This window comes from Candoia aspera, chromosome 3 (assembly GCF_035149785.1).
Source record: "Candoia aspera isolate rCanAsp1 chromosome 3, rCanAsp1.hap2, whole genome shotgun sequence".
NCBI classification, from domain to species: domain Eukaryota; kingdom Metazoa; phylum Chordata; class Lepidosauria; order Squamata; family Boidae; genus Candoia; species Candoia aspera.
The window spans coordinates 74751534-74774752 of NC_086155.1; the positions used below are offsets into that span (position 1 = coordinate 74751534).

Genomic DNA, 23219 nt, shown 5'->3' on the forward strand with positions numbered 1-23219 from the left:
TCTCTGTGTCTTGGAATTATGGTTTTTAATTGTTTTTAAGTGTTTAATGGATAAATTATATTGATCATTTAGTTTTGCTTCAATTGTGTATTCTGCCCAGAGTCACATGCAAGTGAGATGGGCAGCTATATAAATTCAATAAATAAATAAAATAGTAAATGCCTATGCTCATCTTCAAGGTACAAGATTCCAACTGGGTTTGCACATCACTCTAAGCCATGGCTTAATCATGGTTTATCGAGTAATAACTAATAAACTAGGTTCAACGTTTTATGGAGTAAGACACAATTGACTAGGTTCACTGAATAAACCTCAATTCAAACTACATTACTGTATAGCTTAGTCCGTTGGACGAACGAAGCCTTTGGGCTGCTTCAGCAGAACTGCAGCGGTGGGAGCGATAGGAGTGCATCCAAAGAAAATTACCGTGGATTTGTCATAAACCGTAGCCAATCCAGATGCAGGAACTTCACACTCCTAATGCATTGAATTGGCCCTTTCTTCCTTCATTGGTATTAGAGCTTTGGCTGATCGCCGTTCGAATGCATCCCGACGTTGCAGTTAAAGTAAAAATTAAATTAAGCTGCGTTTCTAGGGCACGCTTACTCACGCTTTAATCATTTGATCAGCCCAGCGCACCGAACCACAAACTAACCGCTCACGCTTAGATCCGTGTATCCCGCGACGCTAAAATGAGACCGACTCGCTTGCCGTTCATTACGAAGGTAAGCAACCCAGCCGCGGCCCTGGCACTGCAGGCCGGCCTCCCTCCTCCTCTTCCCGTTTCTATTCTCCGCCCCAGCCGCCCGGGCCTCAGGAAGAACCAACGCCCACTCGCTGGAGGCGGGTCTAACCTTGGTGCCTGGTCGGCCCGTCAGGAGTGCGGTGTGTGGTGAGCGGAGGAGGGAAAGAAGAAGGGCAACGTCATGGCTGTGCTGAGAGTCTCTCGGGTGAGAAGAAAGTTGGCCAGTAGGAGAAAGGCGTTCTTAGGGACCACGGAAGTCATAAGGGGACTTCGGCCTGAACCCCCTGGAGCGCCCCTGCCTTGCTGGAGAGTGTCTCAGTTTGCAGGGTTTGGGACGGACGCGGGGTAGAGCTGCGGTCTAGAGCTGGGGTGGGTCCTTGGGACAGGCTTGGGTTATCTCAGCCCCAAGAGAAGCTCAGGGATTCAAGAAGAGGTGGCGAAGGTAGAGACCTCCGCTGCAGCCCCCAAGGGGACAATCAGTCGTAGTGAATTGGGGAGGAAAGGGGCGGGGAAAATTTTTCAAAATGACAGGATATTGTGCCAAAGTATGCCAAAGGTTGCCTATCTGTCGCCCAACCGGGTAAGATGACAACAACGTCACTCACGTTGGTTTTCTGTTTTTTCAAATTTCCCAATTTTTTTAAAACGTAAACATTTTCTACGATGGACTCTTCGAAGCATGTAGGCATAACAAAAACAATAGTATTGTTTGCCATAGCCAACTAGGCTTTTTTTTTTTAATCCGTTCAGTCGTGACCGATTCTCGGAGACTGCCTGGATAAGTCCCTGCAGTTTTCTTGGCAAGGTTTTTCAAAGTGGTGTGCCATTGCCTCCTTTCTAGGGCTGAGAGAAAGTGGCTGGTCCAAGATCACCCAGCTGGTTTTGTGCCTCAGGCAGGGCTAGAACTCTCCCTGGTTTCTAACTTGATGCCTTAAGCACTACTCCCAACTGGCTCAAGGTTCTATTACTTCCTACTATATGTGAAATTAATCCACTTCAGAAACTAATCTTGGTCTCCAAAATGTAAAGGCCTGTTCCATAAGAAGCTGGTATGCTTAGTATGAAGACTTGGCTTTCCAAATTGAAATTGTTCCAATTTGATCTTAGTGTTTATTAACAACAATCCAATATTGTGTTAGTCCATTTTAAAAAAAATTACATCTTTCATTACACTGTTAAGGGACGTTAGTCATAGTTTTGATTGATTGATTGATTATGTGCCATCAAGTCAGTGTCAACTTTTATCCTAACTGTATTTCAGTAAAAAGGCATGGCATTTTTGTATATTTTATAGAAACAGTATTTATGTTAATAAAATATTTTCAACTTCAATTTTGTTCCATTTATTGCAGTTTTTACCATGTAGTAATGAGAATCATAAAAATTAGATACATGAATTCTAAGAATATGAATGGTAGAAATAAGAACAAAATCTTTAAAGTAAATTAGATATATAGTTGTACTTTAATTTTATAAACTGGTACAAAACTGTTTTCAGTTGAGTCATTTTGTTGATCTTACCACTTTTTCAAAGTGGTTGAGGATAGATAATTTCTAAAGACCAGTTCCTGTACAGTTGGAAAAACAGCATCAGGAAAGAGGTATTTACTGTGATTTGTGAAATTAAATTAAATCACCACTTTATCTTTTGGCAAATGGGTGTCTTGTGATTCGCCACATCCAGCATGGCAGTTGCTTTTTAAGAGTGTCCTATTTTTAAGAGTTACCTATTTTTCCCCTAGAAATGATTGTGAAATTAAAATGCTATCAATTCTTGTTGCCAAAAAACATTACATAAATGAGTTACTAAAATTTGAGCTCTACTTGAAGGAGACTTTTTCTTCTGTGTTTAAACATTATTTTTGGTAACTGTACTCTTAAACTTTATTATGTCAGGTAATTTATGATCTGCTATTCAGATCTTTGCAGTAGATAATGAGAGTTGTCATTTTATTTCAGTAACACATCTAATAAAGATAATTTAAAGAATCATAGCTTGCAGCTACTTGCCTGTAAGTAAAACACAACTACTGTAAAATCCAAGTAAATTTCTGCATTAATCTTGGTAAAACTTTATCTAAAAATACATTTCTACATCAAAAATATATCTGGTCCCAGGTAAAATTCAAAGTGTTTTTAGAATGTTATTTAAGCATTGTGTTTTTAAGCTTGTCAATTGGCATATATTGTATGCTGTAAAATGTTTTTCTTGTGTATAGCAGCAAAACTGCATCATTTTATTTCATACAGGCTGTTACAGGGTCTGGGAGCTTCTGCATTGTTTGAATATGTAAATGACAAATATATATTATAACAAGGGAGACCATTTCCAAAATAAATGCTTGCAAACTTATATAAAAATATTTGTTCTAGAAATTATTTGCAATTCTTACCATATACAATGTGAAAGTTCTTAAGGAGTCATCTCTGATACTAATATAATATGAAGAATCATCAATCATCTTGCATTATGTTACGTGTATTATACATAGGCTAAAATGTACTGAATAGATCAATTAATACTTTAAGATTGTGAAAGCATGAGAACATAATGTAATTAGTACAGTTGTTCAGTATTCCTGTTATATGACTTAATTTTCTTCTAGGAAGTCCCAGGGAAATTTGTGTCTGCATTATCATCTGTGCAAATGTGCAAAGATTTGGGAAACAAAACAATTAGTATGAATTTGAAAAATAAATTATTTACTACAGGGAAAATTGGGACATAAAATAAACCACAATGGAAAGATCAAAACAAAAACTATTGTGACAGTAACAGAATCTCGTGACACTTGTGAGCAATCTGCTTTTTTTTTCAAAATGTGCCACAAGAAGTCATTCCAAGTCTTGCAAAATGAGGAATCAGAGGAATGCTATATAAAATGTCTAATTATTACAAATATAAATGATTCTTGTGAAGAATAACAAGTATTAACAAAAAGCTTTTGACTTTCTAGTTAATATTATACTTTAGATATTCAAGGGACTTACTTGCAGCTGTCTTATGCAAGACTTATTTTTGATGTTCTTCGGGTTCTCGTTGCTTCTACTGTATCGAGCTGATTGATTGCATTTTCTTGAGTATGAGTAGTTTGAGTTTGTTCTTCTCTTGCCATTTAATTTCTAGTTTATATACCAAAGCTTCATAGACATCTAGATTCAAAAGACAAGATGTGAACTGAAGCTCATGTAGGCATCCACATAGAATTTGTCAGGAAAACTTTAAAGAAACTTCAGCTTTTCCTGGGTTCATACAGTTGTCCTCCATACTCAATACTGTCCCAGAAAAACAGATTTTTCGATTAAGGTCTTCCCAAAAGATTATTTATTTATCCATCCATCCATCCATCCATGCAAACTCCAATTCATATTTTGCTATTCACACAGCCCTATTATATGCTCAGCCCAGTATTCTTACATTAGGTCCTGTCTGCTTCGCTGCCTACCATGGAGAAAAAGAAATGAGTCAAGGCCCATTTCAGGAAAGGTTTTCAAGTCTTAGGGGATGAAATTGGTGACTCCCAAACTGCTGAAAATGCAAAAATGAGCCTTTGGGAGCTGAGGTGTGAAAAGACTCCTAGTCTAAAATAATGCATTTGACTTTCTGTTGAGTTCCTTCCTTCTTATTAACATTTCCAGGTATTTTGCTGAAAAATTATTACTTCATACTTAATATGTAAGGAAAAATTACTGTTTCCCCTAAATTCTCTTGTTCATCTCAAATGATGGCATCACTTTGCAGTCTTTAGTGAGCTATGGTGTTTTTGTTTTGTTTTTTTCATTTGGGTTATATTATTGGAGTAATATGCTGGAGTAGTTAAAGATTAATAGGTTCTTCGTTCTAAGACATCTCCATCTACTTTTTTCTGTTAAGATCCTTATTCAGGTTTGCATGGTTTACAATCTATGTTCAATCTTTTTCTCTTAGTTTAAAACTCAGTACTTAATTTTTTGCTCTTTAATTGCTGTTTTTGCTTTTTGTTTACTTATATTTCTTTTGTATTTTTTTCTTTCCATTTGATTCTTATTAAGATGTATGCAGCTTACAAATGTGTAAACTTCTCTTTTTATCATTCCAGGTCTCTTGGTGTTTTCTGTTAATATAATAGTAATCTTACTGAAGTTTGTTATATTGATTTACTGCATCATAACTGTGACTTTTGAGGATACTTCTTTCTTGCCTATTTTGCTTGATTTTCTGTTTGATTTTTTTAAAATTTCTTTCTTATTTACCACTTAACTATTATGTAACTGCAACTTATTTAATACTTTCTTCCTCCCCTTTTTAATATTAGCACAAAAAATTGTTTTCAAGTTTTGTCTTTTTAAATCATATCTATAGACTGTAGACGACTGGGCAGAGTATATAGAATATTCATAGTACACTGCAAAACGATAATTAGTAAAATATTTACTTTGACAGATCACAGTTACAAATAGAGTAAGCACAACTACTATGAGCCATCAGAAATAAATATAACAAAGAACCAAGTATGTGGTGTCCTTGGTGCTCTCTGAGCTTGGTTGTTTGCTTGCAGATGTTTCATTACCTGACTATATAATATCATCAGCGTGAGTAAGTGTGGGGTTTGCTCCCTGTTTATAAAAGTAGTTCTCGCTTAATAATCATTCATTTAATGATGGTTCGGAGATATGACAGGACTAAAAATGTTACTTATGACCCATCCTTGAAGTTGCAACAGACACACCACCACCATGGTCACATGATCACAACTTGGACGCTTGGCAGCCAGCTCTCAGTTACGACCAGTTGCAGCATCCTGCAGTCACATGTTTGTGATTTGCGACCTTCCCAACTAGCTTCCGACAAGCCAAATCAATAGGAAACTATTGATTCGCTAACGATTGCTGTGATTTGCTTAACAACCGTGTGATTCGCTTAACGACCACAGTAAAAATGGCCCTAAAATCAGGTCCGGTCACGTGATGCCTTGCTTAATGACTGCACCGCTTTAGCAACGAAAATTCCGGTCCCATTCGTGTTTGTTAAGCAAGGACTGCCTGTGTACAGTAGTTTGCCCTATCAGTGTTGGTGGGGTGTGGTTTTCTCGTTGGTAGTTCCTTGATTAGGGTATTGTTTTCTGCTTGATTATTTGTCTGATGTTAGTCCCTGCTTATCTGGGTGTTGGTTGCTGGAGCAGATGTGTTCTAGTCTTTTTGTTTCCTCCTTAGCTTTTTTATTGTCTCTTTTGAATGGTGTGTAAATGTGGTTTATCTCTGTGTGTCTGTTGATGGCTGATTTGTCTGAATGCCAAGCTTCCAGGAATTCCCTAGCATTTTTGGATTTAGCTTGGTCTAGGATGTTCACGGTTTCCCAGTTGAAACTATAGTTGAGTCTGTCCATGTGTTATGAGATTAAGGAGTTTTTGTCATGTCTTCTGACTGCTGGTTGGTGTTTGGGGATGTGCTCTGCTAGTCTTCTGCCTGTCTGTCCCACATAGTGGCTGTTACAGTCCTTATACTGTATGTTGTAGATAAACAACTAAGTATATTTTAAAGAAATAATATTTCATCTATTGAGACATACGAAATCTTGTAACGGTAAAACAAAATGTATTTTATATTCTTTTTTATTTTATGTTACATTTATAATATATTATGTATAAGTTCAATTAATAATAATTGACAGATACAGAATATTTAACTATATCTGGGCAAAAATTGCATTCAGTTAAATGCATTGGTCTTCATACCCTTTTATGAACCTTGTTATGTTTATGTATTGGTAATAACATTTGGAACATTTATTGAAAGCTTCTATGAAAGACATTGGGTTCTTTTTAAATTAAATTTCAGCTCATACAAAGCATTGTTACTCGTGGTTTGAGAGCACAATCCATTCAGGCTACTGCAACCTCACCAAAAAGCAAATCTACTGCTGGATATAGCTTTGGTAAGTAAAAATACTACATTAAGGTCCTACATAGGCAGCTTCTAGTACTACAAATCTAAATTGCTTCAAATGTTATTATTTGCTATATACTGTATGAGCATATGCAGGCATGTTCAGATACATCTGCTTTTTCTTGTGAAACATACATCAACATAGGAAGAAAGGGATAGAATATGTAGGCAGGAAAAACTGTGAAGGTCATAAGGGTTAAATGTACCCTTTTAGTCATCTGCATTCCCTAATTTATTTTATTTATTTATTTAAATAAATAACTGAATAAATAACCTTTATTATTTTTATAAATAACTGAAGGCGGCGAACATACCTAATACTCCTTCCTCCTCCTATTTTCCCCACAACAGCAACCCTGTGAGGTGAGTTGGGCTGAGAGAGAGGGACTGGCCCACAGTCGCCCAGCCGGCTTTCATGCCTAAGGCGGGACTAGAACTCACAGACTCCTGGTTTCTAGCCCAGCACCTTAACCAGTAAACCAAACTGGCTCTCTAATGTGTATTATCTGCTGCAGCTCCCCTAGTGTTAAGTAGCATTTATAGTTTCAGATAGTGTGGAAAGCATTTGCAATGAAAGACAATACATTTCATGAATTACTTGAAATGCTTCAAAACTATACTTGGTTTTTAGATAATTACCATGTAAGGCAGAATCCTAAAACATGTTCCTTTAAAGTTTAGCACTAGAGCATGCATATTTCCATATATGTGTAACATCATAAGCAACAGTTTTACACATGACTTTTGGTGAACAAAGAAGTTTGGCATTGATATTGTGGGTGGAGAAAAATAGTAAGTATATGTTTTAGTAAATGGGATATGAATGCATACAGATAAGGATGATGGTGAAGAAAGAATTTCATGTAGATTGGTCAGCACATTTTCCCAATATATTGACAATTCCTGAGTATCATAAGATATGTCCTGTCTTATTAAATTTTCAGGCATATCTGGGGACTTGAACTTGAAATCTTATGTTTTTTAGAACTTACTGATGAACAGAAGGAATTTCAAGCTACAGCACGTAAATTTGCTAGAGAAGAAATAATACCTGTTGCTGCTCACTATGACAAAACTGGAGAGGTAGATATAATGAATAGTGGGGAAATACCATGTTTAAAATTTCAGTGAATGAGCCTCTCTCATGAGAAGGTATGCATAATGTTTTTTGTATCTGTTGCCTTTTTAGTATCCTGTTCCTCTGATTAAAAGAGCATGGGAGCTTGGCTTAATAAATACACACATACCAGAGAGTTGTGGTAAGTAAATTACTTTATAAGCTAAAAAACCAAATATTTTTATAGGCAATGCAGGACTATGGATATTACAATACTATCTGAATTTGAAAAAGACTAGCATACAGGCAGTCGTCACTTAACAACAGTAAGTGAGCCTGGAATGTCCATCTCTAAGCCATGCAGTTGTAAAGCGAGATGGCATCACTTAGTGATGGCAATCCTGGCAATTCCCCTTGCCATCGTTAAGTGAATTTTACCCCTCGTTAGTCTGAGCACCCACCCCAATCCAAATCATTTTGGGCTTGGTTCCTCCCAGCCCCGAACACTGCCTTCAACTCCCCCCCCCCTGCCTATCTCACCCCCATCTCTGCCCTTTTGGAAGCCCTCCACCCTGCCTTGCTGGGCAGCAAGCCCAGCCATGCCACCCATCCTGTCCCAGCCACGCTACATGAGGCCACCCATCCCGTCCCAGCTGCACCACACAAGCTCTCCAAAGGCTCTGAGAAGATAGCGTAAACTTCTGAAGACAGCATTCTGAAAGGAGCTACATGGAGGAAATGTTTGCCAGAGAAGCCAAGTTTAAAAAGGACGCAGCAAAGACAGCCAGGTGCTTCTGCTTTGCCAGTGGCGGCTGGGGGAAAAAGGTGAAAGGTAGGTGTGGGGAACTGGGAGAAGAGGAGCTGGGTGAAGTCATGCAGGCTGGGGAGGCTGGAGTGGCCTCGCACGGTGCGGCTGAGACAGGACAGTAGCCTCGTGCAGTGCACTGGGATGGGTGGCCTCGCAAGGCAGATTGCAGGGCTTCCAAAAGGGCAGAGATGGGGGGATATAGGTGGGTGAGGGGAGATGAAGCACCCCCACAGTTGTAAATGCGGGTGGGCTACCAAGCGCCTGAATTTTGATCACATAACTGCGAGTGGGCTGCAACAGTTGTAATTTCAGGCACAGGTCGTAAGGCCATTTTTTAGTGTCATTGTAATTTAGAACAGTCGCTGAACAAATGGTTGTTAAGTGAAGACTACCAGTATGTGAGATAAGAACATGTCCTGAAGAGATAATTTATATGACATATTATGGATGAAATGTAAATTTCTCTCTTTAGGCCTGGCAGTTAACATGTGAATTGATTTCTCTGAATGGTATTTTGTTGAACTCAGACTGTTTCTCTCCTACCAGAATTATTTACACAAGATGTTCTGTAGAAAAGGATTCCTGATTCTCTTTGATATTATATTTAAGTTTGTTTGTTTATTTATTTATTATTCAAATTTCTATCACCGCCCATCTCCTCCCCAACAGGAGGACTCTGGGCAGTTTACAATAAAATCAAAAATTTAAAACCATCAACACATAATTTACAAAACAGACAACTGACATGATAAATAAATATGACTAAATATAAAATCCAAGTGGCAAAGATAATATTCAATAGGGAGGCCTCTACGGCACCAGCCATCCCCAGGAAGAGTTATTGCCGTTCCCCTCCCAGGCAAGGCGGCAGAACCAGGTCTTCAAACCCTTCCGGAAGGTTGGGAATGAAGGGGCCTGCCTCACCTCCGGGGGCAGAATGCTCCAAAAGGCGGGCGCCACTGCAGAGAAGGCCCACCTCCTGGACCCCGCCAAGTGAAATTCCCTCACTGACAGGGCCCGTAACGTGCCCTCTCTGCATGACCGGGTGGGACAGGAAGTTGGAAGGATACTATCTGAAAGACAGTATATTTATAATAACTCTTTTTAACACCTGTAGAATTAAATCTGCTATCTTTTATGTATGTGTGTTAAGGGCAATATTCAGAGTAAATTAAATTAGCATATCTATTGTTAGTGTACAGCCACTCCTTGTTTTGTGACTACCTTGGTTAGTGACCATTTGCAAACACAACAGTAATAATTGGTAATAAAAAAATTCATTTTCTGACCAGTGTGCACATTTATGACCAAATTTCATGTGCCTGACAACAAAAGCCTTCAGTATGAAACTGATTAAGGTCTGATCAGTTTCAGGCACCAGCAAGAACTGGCCTGAGGGTTCTAATCAACTAATTAAGGGCACAGAACTTTGCTTGTTAACTTGCAGTTAGCACTTTTTAGGGAAGCACTGTGCTGCACAGAAAAGCAGCTCAGGAGGAAATTGCTTGTTAAGCAATCTCTCCACCCTGCAAGGGGGCAAAAAAAGGGAAAAAGTGGGTCAGGCACAGGAGAACTTTATCTGAATAATGGCAGCAACCAGTGATCTTCTCAGTGTCCCTCTCTCTCTCTCTCTCATGTATTCACTTAGCAACCATTTTGCTTAATAACTCAAGGTGGGGAACATACCTAATACTCCTTTCTCCTCCTCTTTTCCCCACAGCAACAACCCTGTGAGGTGAGTTGGGCTGAGAGAGAGTGACTGGCCCAAAGTTACCCAGCTGGCTTTCATGCCTAAGGCGGGACCAGAACTCACAATCTCCTGGGTTCTAGCCCAAACAGTAGTTGCTCATTTAGGCTCAGTAATGTCTAAAACCAGATGGATCAGTAATAAAATAAAAGTCACTGGAATGGATTGCAGTTGCTAAATGAGGAGAGGGTGTGATAGGGCATAGAATAATTAATTTTGTGACATAATACTGATTTGTGTGAAATTATTTGTTGTCCAAAACAATTTTTGTAGGTGGTCTTGGCCTTGGCAGTTTTGATAACTGCCTTATTACTGAAGAATTGGCTTATGGATGTACAGGGATTCAGACGGCTATTGAGGCAAATTCTCTAGGTGTAAGTGTTTTGTCTTAATTTTATTTATTTAATTTTAACATTGAAATTAGGCTAATACATGTCTTCCCATGTATTAAATAATAAACTTTTTTATTACAGCAAATGCCAGTCATAATTGCAGGAAATGAGCAACAGCAGAAAAAATATTTAGGAAGAATGACTGAAGAGCCCATAATGTGTGTAAGTGTTTTTTCAATATTGATAGAATGCTGTTTTGATTTCCTTTCTGAAAAAAATCTACAAATATATATTAAAGCTGGAGTACTTTCAGATCATTAAAGTTTTTACACACACATACACACATAGAGTAAATGAAGCAGATTAAAGTATTTTGGGTAACAGAATGATACGTTGAACAATAATATGTTACCCTTTTGTTATCTATGAACAAGACTTAAAAAATATTGTTGAAAAACATATGGAGATTTGGGAAGATTCCACGTGAGCAGTAAATATTTGTTGTAAAAAAAGTGCTTGTGATCTAATGAAAATAATAAAGAGAATGTTAAGAAAAAATATTTATGTGAGCACGAAGTCATACCTTATTTTTATTTATTTATTATTCAAATTTCTATCATCGCCCATCTCCCCCCTGAACTACCTTGCTATAATAACTACATTACTGAGCCTAAATGAGCAACTATTGTGTTTACAATGAAGTATTTGATTTCTTGCTTGCTTGATTGATTGATTTTCTATCCCGCCTTTATTATTTTTTATAAATAACTCAAGGTGGGGAACATACCCAATACTCCTTTTCCTCACAAAAACAACCCTGTGAGGTGAGTTGGGCTGAGAGAGACTGTGTCATGTTCATTGTTTCAATGTGCACTGTACATTGTAACGTTTCACATGCCATGGCGCTGACGTGCGTTTCTGTTTGGGAGGGAGCTGAGCTGCTGTGAAACCTTGTACCAAGCTCTGTATCTATGTTCATTACAATGGAATGTGTTTGGGTTATGTGCTCTGCTCAAGGACTTTTCCCGCAGACCATCAGAAGCCATTAGGAGCACCTGGGATTGTGAACTTGGGAAGATTCTATGGGGGGAGGGATTTCATTTGCACCGAGGGTTTTTAGTTTGCATTTGGCGCGCTTTTATCATTCTCAGCTTTCTTTGCGATCCTGCATACTATTCTTTAATAAATCAGATATCTTTGAATTCCTGCTCATGAGTCTGAGAGTGTTTTAGAATAGGCATTCATTACCGACTGACTGGCCCAAAGTTACCCAGATGGCTTTCATGCCTAAGGCGGGACCAGAACTCACAGTCTTCTGGGTTCTAGCCCAAACAGTAGTTGCTCATTTAGGCTCAATAATGTCTAAAACCAGATGGATCAGTGGTAAAATAAATAGCCAGTAAAGAAATTTGTGGCCTTGGTCTGGGAATAAACACACACACATGGTTTTAATGGTTACAGTGGATAGAGTTCATTTTATAAGAATGCATATTCATAAGAATGTAGATATGAATTGATATCAATCCTTGTGATGAATAAAGTGCAAAGATTTTGCAATAAAACAGTGATGTTTCATTAGAATCCTTTCATATTCTCAGCAGCTCTCCACAATTTAAAAGACAACATACTTTTCATAATTTTAAGTTATTGTTCTTTTTATTTATCAACAAAAGTATAATAAAAGTTAACAAAATGACTGATGATTTTGCATTGTGTTCCTGTGGAATTGCTGGATTTAATGTTCATTTGTTCACATTTTAGCATGTGTAATGCTATATAGTTTTCAATTTATTGAGTTTGATGTTTTGTATTTTCTTATTTAAGGCATATTGTGTTACAGAACCTGGAGCAGGCTCTGATGTTGCAGGTCTAAAGACAAGAGCTGAAAAGAAAGGAGATGAATATATTATTAATGGACAAAAAATGTGGATCACTAATGGCGGCAAGGCTAATTGGTATAGCAATTGCTACTTAAATAAGGCTCAGTCCTATATCCCTGGAAGAAAGTCCCACTGATATTTTTTTTCAGGAGATATGTAGAGGTTCCTACTATACCTTTATATTTTCAGTAGTGTTTACATTTTAGATATAAAAATGTAAATATGCAAAAACAATTTTTCAACATTATGTTCATTCTTGTATCATACTGAATATAACCAGGCAACAAAATGCTTGAACCTGAATGGTGTGGGATTATTAGATACCAATTTTTATCCTATCCACTTGGGCCAATGGTACTATCTCCCTCATTTTTAGTCATAAGTCAATCATTTCTTTAGGAAAAGAAAGGAATGAATAGAGGAATTTCAGCAGATAAGTGTGGGCCAAGAAATGAAGGCAAGTGTATAGGGGAGAAGTCATTCCTTCACTCATAAGGAATATAATATTGATATTTCTGATATTTCTGAATACTGATATTTCTAGTTTTATGTATGAATTGAATTTAGAATTAAATCTTAATCATGTTAAAGTCCACTGAATTTATTGGGGCAGATGTCTGAATAAAAACGAAGAATTATTCTATAAGACTATTCCATCCCCTCATGAGAAATGTGTGATCAGTATTTTATATGTGATAAGAAAGCTACTGGAGAATTGATAGTTTATGATGTTCTGTGAGCACATGTTGAAAAGCTAATATTATGGTTTTGGTGTGTTCCAATTAGGTATTTTTTATTGGCACGTTCCGATCCTGATCCAAAAGTTCCTGCAAATAAAGCTTTTACTGGATTTATTGTGGAAACTGACAGCCCTGGAATACAGATTGGAAGAAAGGTAGAATTGGAACATTTTAATGTTAATTTAAACATTTGGAATTGGTTTGTATTTTTTTTTTAATCTGTTTAATCGTGTCTGAGACTGCCTGGACAAGACCCTGCAGTTTTCTTGGCAGAGTTTTTCAGAAGTGCTTGGCCATTGCCTCCTTCCCAGGGCTGAGAGAGAGTGACTGGCCCAAAGTCACCCAGCTAGCTTTTTGCCTAAGGTGGGACTAGAACTCACGGTCTCCCGGTTTCTAGCCTGATGCCTGAACCACTACACCAAACAGGCTCTTCTTCTTAATTAGTAGTTAAGAAATCATCGGCTATTAAATCTCAAAAACTAGCTTAATGTAATCATTGAGCTGAAGAATCACTAGACTGAATTTGGAAAAGCTCTTTACAAAGCTTTGCTCAAAAACTAATCTAAGTAGCTTACAGATGCTAAATTCCCAATAATATACCAGCAAAACCAAAAATACATCCCCCCAAAAATCAATAATTAAAAAAAACCCTATAATTATAAAACCATGCACATCCACCTTGAGTACATACTTCACAATCTTCTCAGTCCCTGAATGGCCACTTAAGCAGCAAGGTTTTCACAATCCCAGCAATAGTCCAGTGTCATTTGGAGAGCCACAAGTTCCTATTTCTGGGCATAAGTTTGAAGCTACAATCTAACATTCCTTCTTAATTTTGAATTATCTTAGTACTTAGTTGAGTGAGGAAAGGATTTGATTTCTTCAATCTCCCTACAGCTTTCAGCTCCTCTTGAAAAACAGTACTCGGGGACTTGCCAGAATATAGCACAGGAAATGCTGAGAAATGCCTGCAGAAAGGGAAAAAGTTAAAATTACCTTGATAGACCCATTTCTCTAGTGAGCTGTCTGCTGGATTCCATTGCCTTTTGCAACCAGAGGAACATTTTCGAATCACATAGCAGTCCTTTGGGGTTTATTCCAGAAATTCTGCTTGTTCTTTTACAGAACACTTGTAACTTTGGTATCCTTGATTAGGTTCATTATAGCACACTAAATATTTTTGCCATTGTACACCTACACAATGGAGCACATGCATACACACACATGCATACACACATACATATATATATAGTATCTTATAATTATCTATGTGTTTCGTTCCTTGCATTCCAAGTAGATAGTATAAAGGCAGTGGTCTTCTGTCAAGAGAATGAGTCCTCAAATGTAGTTAGTCCAATAATGATACATTATTGGTAACTAAATTATAAAATAGAATTAATTATTTATGAATGAAATAAATAAATCATGGCATGGGACCAAGTTACCTGAGGGACTGCCTCGTCCCCTTAACATCGATAAACATACAATAAATTCTGATTTTATTGTAAACTGCCCAGAGTCCCCTTTTGGGGGAGATGGGCGGTGATAGAAGTTTGAAAAATAAACAAAATCTCCCAGGGAACCCCTCGTGACCTCTTGCAGAACTCTAGGGTTCCATGTAACCCTGGTTGAGAAATCCTGGTTTAGTGATATGTAACAGAAAAATAGCAGTTGGAAAGAAAATTGAGCTTTTAGAATTTCTTTCGTTCTATTATAAATTATTTTCCAAAATTGTTGAGCTTTGTGACATTGCCACCAAATAGAGGACCAGATCTGATTGTTACATTTCCAACCATTTTTAGGAAATGCAAGTTATCAGTACTGGAGTAGTATACAGCGAGGGTGCTGTCAGGTCTTGGAACTATGTATTTGTATTGCTTATTTTCTTTCATCTTCTGTTACTGATTTATTAAAGAGTTTCCTTTTGTTGGTCTGTGAATTTCATTAGTAGCATTGCATTCTTCAGTCTTTATTGGATTATATATTCGTTTACTAAATAATCTTGAATAGCATTTAATAAATTGCTCCATCATCTCCTTTGTTGTGGAAATCTGTCCATTTCCATCCCAGATAGAAATAATCGTTCTCTTGTTGTGTTCCTTTTGCAGTTGGTATGCCAACAATTTATCTGATTTACTGCCTTTTTCAAAATACTTCTGCTTAGCAAAAATACTGCATTCTTGTTTTAAATCTCAAACTGGGTTATGCTTGTGTCTTAATTCTAATTGCTTCAGTTCATTCACCAGGATGTGCTTTTGTTTTTGCATAGCTTTCTTTCTATGTGATACCAGAGGTAAACAATTCTCTCATAAATGCTTTGCTAGAATCCCACACTATAGATAAAGAAACATCAGGAATTAAACTGATTTGAAAGAAGCTCTTTTAAGTCCTGTTATCACTTCAATTTGATGTTCTACTGGAGTAGTAAGAGCAGTAGTAAGATTAAGTCTCCACCTCTTCAGGTTCCTCTGTTTGATCTTACTGTTACTGGATTATGACCTCCATATGTAGGGGGTTCCAACTAACCATGAGATTAGTTAACAATGATTTAGAAATTCAGTCCATAATCCATTCTCAAGTTTTGTGAACTGAAGAGTAGTAAATACAGGCTTTCTCTGCAGGATATTTGTATCTCCACACATCAAAAGGAAATAATAGTGACATACAGTTTTCAGGGACTTGATCAGAGTTTCTTTTAGATAAAGCAGATGTCCGTGTTTGGAGGAAAAAAATCATTCATACCTGGGGGAAAAACATCATTATTTTAGGTTGTGATTATCATGTCAAGATGATTGAAACAATGTATCATAGGCAGATTCTGTATATATCTACTTACTGGCCACCATGGCCAGAGGTAAGGACTTATACAGGCAATAGTCCAGTGTCATTTGGAGAGCCACAAGTTCCTATTTCTGGGCATAAGTTTGAAGCTACAATCTAACATTCCTTCTTAATTTTGAATTATCTTAGTACTTAGTTGAGTGAGAAAAGGATTTGATCACTGTATCCTTTATTTAGAAAGATGCAAGAATGCATGAATCGAAATTAAACTGAAAGTAATACAAATAGAGTTTATCAAAAGGGAAGTATAACTAGGCAAAATAAAATTGTTATCTAGACAGGTACAATAGAGCAAATCCTTTTCTGAGTTATATTCTCATTTTAAAATATACTGTCTTCTTAGTACATAATACTTGGGATTTCTGATTTTATGATGAATTTGATTCTGAGTATGTAAAAACCTGAACATGTGCTAAAAAGTCAGATTGAAAATTAATATTATGGTTTTATTTCTTGTGTTTGCATTGGTGTATCATCTTTCAATTTGCTGGATTTTTATTTTACAATTTGCATTAAGTTTTAATTAAATTATATTACTACTACATTACAATGTGTTGACAACATCAAAATAATTATTATGACATTTCTAAATATCTTTAGTGACCTTATTTTTAATATTTGTGTAGGAACTAATATACCGTATGTGCAACAGGTGTGAATCTTACATTTCTGATGAATCTACTCTAGTTTTATTGAATTAAAAAATAGAGTATTAATGGTAATTATTTATCTTTTAAAATTCCTTTTCAGGAGCTTAACATGGGTCAGCGCTGTTCAGATACGAGAGGGATTGTTTTTGAGGATGTAAGAGTGCCCAAAGAAAATGTACTTATTGGTGAAGGAGCTGGCTTTAAAATTGCCATGGGAGCATTTGATAAAACACGGCCTCCAGTAAGTATTCCAAGTAAGTTTGAAAGAGGAATTCTAACTGTAGAATTCATATTTTGTAATATTCATTACTGATGCACAGGTAGCAGCTGGTGCTGTCGGATTAGCACAGAGAGCTTTGGATGAAGCTACAAGATATGCTATGGAAAGAAAAACATTTGGGAAAGTCATCGCAGAGGTATGTGAAATTCCAGTTACCAACACGGTATGGCGTGAAATCAAATATTCCTTTACTGAGTTTAAGCTCAGTTAGACTTTCTCTTTTCTTGCCTTGTCCCTCACTCTGCATCCTCTCTTGTGGATTTTGAGTGTGTGCAGCAAGTTACAAGGAAGAATCATCCCATTCAGTTCCAATCAGTGGAACTTGTTCTGGTAATGGAAGCACATATTTGAATTCTTGTAGTTTGTGGGAAGTACTATGTTTGAAAACATTTTTTTTCACAGGGTGTTTACAGAGTCTTGTATTTGGAAATTTTCATAAAGAAAATTTGTGTGGCATAAGATTTTTAAAAATGGCTTCACTTGTTACTTAAAATACTAGGCTATTGTATTGTATACCTACTGCTGATACTGTCATTATGTGTAACATAATATGTTCCAGCTGCAGCTAAATCTAAAATAGCGGTAGGTAAATTGTTGGTCTTCAGCAACTGTGGCCAATGGTTAAGGATGATGAGAGTTGCAATGCAACATCCCAGAAAGCCACAGAATACCTACTCCTTTACAGAGTTACTTATATTTGTATTGTGCTCATTATACACTGTACTAATGCACATTTTATGCATATTTGACTATAAGCCATTTAAGGACTTTCTTGTTTATCCAAAACACATGAAATCTACTGCCTTTTATTTCTATATACAGTGTGTAAGTATATCAGATTAAATCAACATTGCAATAATTTTAATGCAAAGATGCTAAATGAATATAGCTGGGAATAAAATAAAAATAATGTTAAAAGAATTAAGAAACTTTAAAAAAAGATCATTTTTCAATTTTTTTTTCAAAAAATCTGATCATTTTTATTGCTTGTAATGTAGTGCAGAAGCTTGAGCAATGAATTAGGGCTTTGACTGCTGTTCATATCCTATGGAGTTCTGTAGAATTGCTTTATAACAGAAGACTGAATTGTGTATACTGCTAAAATGCACACTACCTTTGCGTATTTGGAAATTAAGTTTTCGATGCTTACTTTCACCCCTCCCTCAAACAATCCCAGCACCAAGCAGTGTCCTTCATGTTGGCTGAAATGGCAATGAAAGTGGAACTATCTCGCCTGGCTTACCAGAGGGCAGCATGGGAGATAGATGCTGGTCGTAGAAATAGCTATTATGCATCTATAGCAAAGGCGTATGCTGGAGACATTGCAAATCAAGTAGCTTCTGATGCTGTCCAGATTTTTGGGGGAAATGGATTCAATAGTGAATATCCAGTAGAAAAACTAATGAGAGATGCAAAAATATTCCAGGTAAGTAATCTTAGTCAGAAAATACCATTAGTATATTTAAGCTAAATTTACATTTCTATAATTCTAAAGGAAAAGTGCCTTTTTTGGTTGTTGTTGCACATGCAGGCACTCTCTAACTCTGACCCATGGCATCTACTCTATTGCCTTCTGAAAGAATGCAGTATTAACTTTTTTTTAAAAAAAATGCAGTATTTAATATGCCCCTCTACTACCCCTTTTAATCACTGAGAATGTTTTTCTTTTTTCTGTTAACTAATTGTAGATTTAGTAATACAACAGATTTTACCATAGCATTGAACAAAGAAAAGGCAGGTTTTACATGGAGAAAAATGTAAGGAGCTTAGCTTGAAAGTATGTCCACTGGTTATTTTTTAAATTGTACTCACTCCCATGTGAACAAAGCGGTGAAGTACAGTTCTATCCATAATTACTGGAAAGTAAATCTTATCTAGTTCAGTAGTACAGGTAGTCCTCACTTAACAACCACAATTGGGACTGGCAATTGAGACTGGCTAAGTGACACAGTTGTTAAGCAAAACGTCACATAACTGCACCAGACTTACGATGTCAGTTCCTCTGTAATCATTAAGTGAATCACTGCAGTTGTTAAGCAAGACATCACATGACCACGACTTGTGATTTTACTGCCCACTTCTCCATTGACTCTGCTTGTTGGAAGCCAGTTGTGAAGCGCTCAAATGGTGATCATGTGACCACAGGGATACTGCAACAGTTGTAAATTCAAGGACCGGTCGTAAAGTTACTTTTTCAGTGCCGTCATAACTTCAAACGGTCACTAAAAAGGACAGTAAGTAGTTAACCAAGGACTACCTGTACATATTTCCAAGTTGGAACATACAACATTGCTGCCTTTGACTTAAATAGACCTCTGGATGGACTGTGTTCCTTGCTGTGTTTTGCTTTGCTGTGGCATTGCAGCGTTTTGTTTAATAATAGTTTCCATAATATACAGCAATGCAGTTTTTAAATGTACAGGTGGAGATTTCATCATACCTGCCCGTGGCATATTTTCACATTAGATAATACATAAGTAAACTTAACTAGTTTTATACAAGAGTAGGTATTTTGAGTTTATGAAAGATCAGTTCCCATATGAAAACTGCTTTTGAATCTCTCAGTTTCATAAGACTTTCAGAGTATTGTGATGTGCCATGGTAGCCTATTATTCAGAAGAAAAAGACAAACATCCTAGTAGTCCTAGGTTCAAGTTTAATCAAAAGTAGCTCTTTGGATTGTCAATTAAGTTTAGCTTTTTTGTTCTCTCGTGTTCTATTATCACAATTAATGCATTTATAATAATCCTTACATATTACCCATGATAATTAGACATTCTCTGTTTTCATAGACATTTTGTATAGTTTCTGTACTATTTTAAATTGGCTCAAAACACTATCATACATTTTTGTCTTTTCAGATTTATGAAGGAACAGCTCAAATTCAGAGAGTAATTATAGTCCGTGAACATATTGGCAAGTTTAAAGGTTGAGAGCGTCCCTGACATGCATTAGCCTGATATACAAATGTTTGGGGTTTTTTTTTCTGGTGCATTACTTTTAATATTGGACAAAAATGGTTTCAACAGCAGTAGTGTCAAATCTTAAGTACGTGAAAAAGCTAGTCACTTACCTTCTAGAACTATTCAGGAAATTTCTTTAGTGACTTCACAGTTTTGCCCAACTTCATCGTGACATGGTTATCTTGGTCCTCTGAAATCTCTGTAGCGTATTTAAAGTGCCTTGGACTTTTATAATTGAACAGGTCGGTGACATAAATTAGATGAAGAATTTGATACAAGTTGAAGTTCTGGGAGCCATGTGTAAATTGGATATTGTTAGGTTTGTACTGCAGTAATTACTAAATACTATATATTGACTACAAGATTAAAAATAAATTTATTGTAGATAAATTAGTTGTATTGCCTGTAGCTGAATCCATAAAGAATATAGAAGAGTTACTTTTGTTCTACAGGACAGAATGACATTTAATGAAGGCTCCTTGCTGAAAGATGCGAAAAAATAAATTGCTTTATCCAGATTTTATCTTTCCCATGCCTTACCTCCACTGAATGGAATGTACTTCAACCGTCTAAGATAAATTTTCAGGATGCTGTAAAGGAAGAAGAGAAACACATATAGAAAATATATGACGATGGTCCCTGTGTGTTTGATTATAGCAGACTGTATGTAATATTCAGCAGACCGAATGTTATATAATATGGGTAGTCCTCGACCTACGACCATTCAGTCAGCAACTGTTCCAAGTTATGATGGTGCTGAATGAATGGTGATTATGACTGGTCCTCAGAGTTCTGGCCGTCCCAGCAACCCCGCAGTTATGTGATTGCTATTTGCAACCTTCCCTGCCAGCTTCCCCAGAAAGTCAATAGGGAAGCCAGCAGGGAAGGTCACAAGTCAGGTAAGTCTCCCCCACCTGTGCACCTCCCAGCCCTTCTGGGCTTGCACCACACTGGCCACTTGCCCCCCCATGCACCCTCCCTGACCTGCGGCCCTGTGCACCCTCCCCAACCCACATGATGCCTCAAGTGCCCTCCCCAACCTGCACAGTGCCTCTCACACACCCCCTCACACCTTGTGCCTCTCTCACACACTCTCCGACCCTCACCAACTCACGCCACAGTTCTCCCACACTGGACCTCTTGGGCAGCCATACGCACCCTCCCTGACCCACACGGTGCCTCTTGCACACATCCCCACACCTTCCCTGACCCATGTGGCACCTCTCATGCACCCTCTCTGATCCTCCCTTGCACCCTTACCACATCTCTCATGCACCCTCCTCCACACCCTTGTGCACCCCCTTGCTCTCTCCCCCACCCAGCAGCAGCCACTTACCTACCTGCGGACCTGGGACTTGCAGCTGTCTGCCAGCTTCCCCACTGACTTTGGTTGTGGGAAACCAGCAGGAAGTTGCCTCACTTAACAACTGTGGGATTCCGTTAACAGCAGCAACCAGGACTGCAGGGATTGCCGTCGCTAAGCGATGTGGTCGCGCTTTACAACTGCATCGCTTAGCAACAGAAATTCCGGTCCCAATTGCCATCATAGGTTGAGGACTACCTGTAGTCAGATACGATAAAAATAGCCATGCAATGCAATCTTTTCCCCTTATAATTTTCTTGTATTTGTAGTATTCTAATGAGCTGCAGAATTAAATTACTAGTAACCCAAGATTCTATATGCTGTTTTTTATAATATGTATATGAATTTATTTTGGTATTGAAACTGAGTCAGCTGATTCATGTTAATCAATTCTTATATGTGCTGAACTGTGTTGACCAGTCTTCCCCCAAAGAACCTGTAGCTTTTAGGTAGTTTATTTAAATTGCAAAACCAAATGGAAAAGTTAAAAAAAAACACCTTTGGGTTGTGTTCCTGATTTAATTTCCCCATTAAAACATTATTTGCTAATAGAATGGTCTTTTTTTCCTTTCTCCCAACCTGTACATTCCCTAGATCTAGTTTAAGGGTCCCCATTTACTTTTGAGAGAAGTTAAATGAACTCCCATTATACTAGTGAAAATCTGTTCAAATAACATTAGATTTATAACAAGATGCATAGGGGAATTAGAAAAATAATTATTTCAATTGTGAAATGTTTTACTAACCTATGTTTATAAGATTTTCAAACATCTCATTATAAATTAAACTGTCTAAAAATAACTACTGGAGAGTTTAGCTCAGATCATTACTCTACTGAACATGGTATCCCGAGGCAAGTACACCTTCATCTGATCCCTGCAACACATCCTTTAGGATGAAAGGTTTCTGTGCTACAAATACAACACATTTATGGTGGGCTTAGTGAACGTCAGCCCTGAAGATGCCTTGGATCGAGTCAAATGGAGATGGATATGCCGACAAGCTGCCATAGCGTGGGAATAACGCTAGGAAGAAGTTAAATATATATTTAGAAAAAGATGAGAAAGATGTAATTAATATTTGTGTAAGATACGTTTGCAGAACTACACTACCACTGAAATGACTTACCCGCGTAGCTTCTTCACCTCTGATCTGGGACAGCCTGCTTACTGTTCACTGAGGACTTGTCCTCGCATTAGCATAGCAAGCTGAAGCTGGATTAAGGTTATTTGACAGAAGACTGGTATTTGTTTCCTTTCGGAAAACAGAAAAAAAGCTCCACTTTGAACATTTTTTGTTGCACAGAGGAGGCATTTTCAGAGAGCCCATAACCTGCTGCAGGACTACCCTCTGCCACTTTTGCATCTGGCCATAAGGTTCTCTATGGGGGAGGGAGTAACTGACTGCCAAAGAGATTGGACACTTTTGTGTAGCTTTTCCTTTGGTGGGTGCTGTGGAGAATATGGACCTCATGGAAGACTTCGTTATTTTGATCAGTAAGCAGCAACACACAGCACGGCACCAATTGTCACCCAGATCTGAGAAGCTCCCAGTGCGGGTCATTCAGCTTCCCTCTTTGTTCTCTCTGCCTGTCTGCCCTTACCAGCAGAGCCAGCTTTGGTACCCCAAGAGCAGCAACAACTACTGTTCTTGAGAGCCAGCAATGCTGCAGACCTTCTTGTGGACCCAAAATAAGGAACACAGTGGAGACATTGATGTTCAGATGACATACTTTTCTCCCTTTCCAGAACAGGAGGAAATTACAGTGGGGAGGGTAACAATGGTGTTCAGTTGCTTCCTTTTGTACACCATCTACCTGATAGTGGATTGGTGGAATCTAAACTCTGGAAATAGTTTTGTCACTTTTTCCAGCCTGGTGAGAATCAAC

General features: G+C 37.6%; 1 protein-coding gene across 1 annotated transcript; it reads left to right on the forward strand.

The window, feature by feature from the left end:
* Nucleotides 1-865: 865 nt before the first annotated feature.
* ACADM (acyl-CoA dehydrogenase medium chain) lies at nucleotides 866-21885 on the forward strand. The gene is made up of 12 exons (XM_063298136.1): nucleotides 866-950; nucleotides 6563-6659; nucleotides 7656-7753; nucleotides 7860-7929; nucleotides 10556-10656; nucleotides 10756-10836; nucleotides 12439-12569; nucleotides 13281-13389; nucleotides 16826-16966; nucleotides 17046-17141; nucleotides 18183-18431; nucleotides 19867-21885. Exons 1-12 carry the CDS (start codon nucleotides 927-929, stop codon nucleotides 19936-19938), a joined length of 1269 nt encoding a protein of 422 aa, XP_063154206.1. The 5' UTR covers nucleotides 866-926; the 3' UTR covers nucleotides 19939-21885.
* Nucleotides 21886-23219: the final 1334 nt, after the last annotated feature.

Bases quoted from the DNA above. Each gene is read 5' to 3' on its own strand.
- ACADM (XM_063298136.1), top strand. From the start codon at position 927: ATGGCTGTGCTGAGAGTCTCTCGG. The intron at 6,660-7,655 runs GTAAGTAAAAAT...TATGTTTTTTAG, and splicing joins TACTGCTGGATATAGCTTTG to AACTTACTGATGAACAGAAG. The intron at 7,930-10,555 runs GTAAGTAAATTA...CAATTTTTGTAG, and splicing joins ACACATACCAGAGAGTTGTG to GTGGTCTTGGCCTTGGCAGT.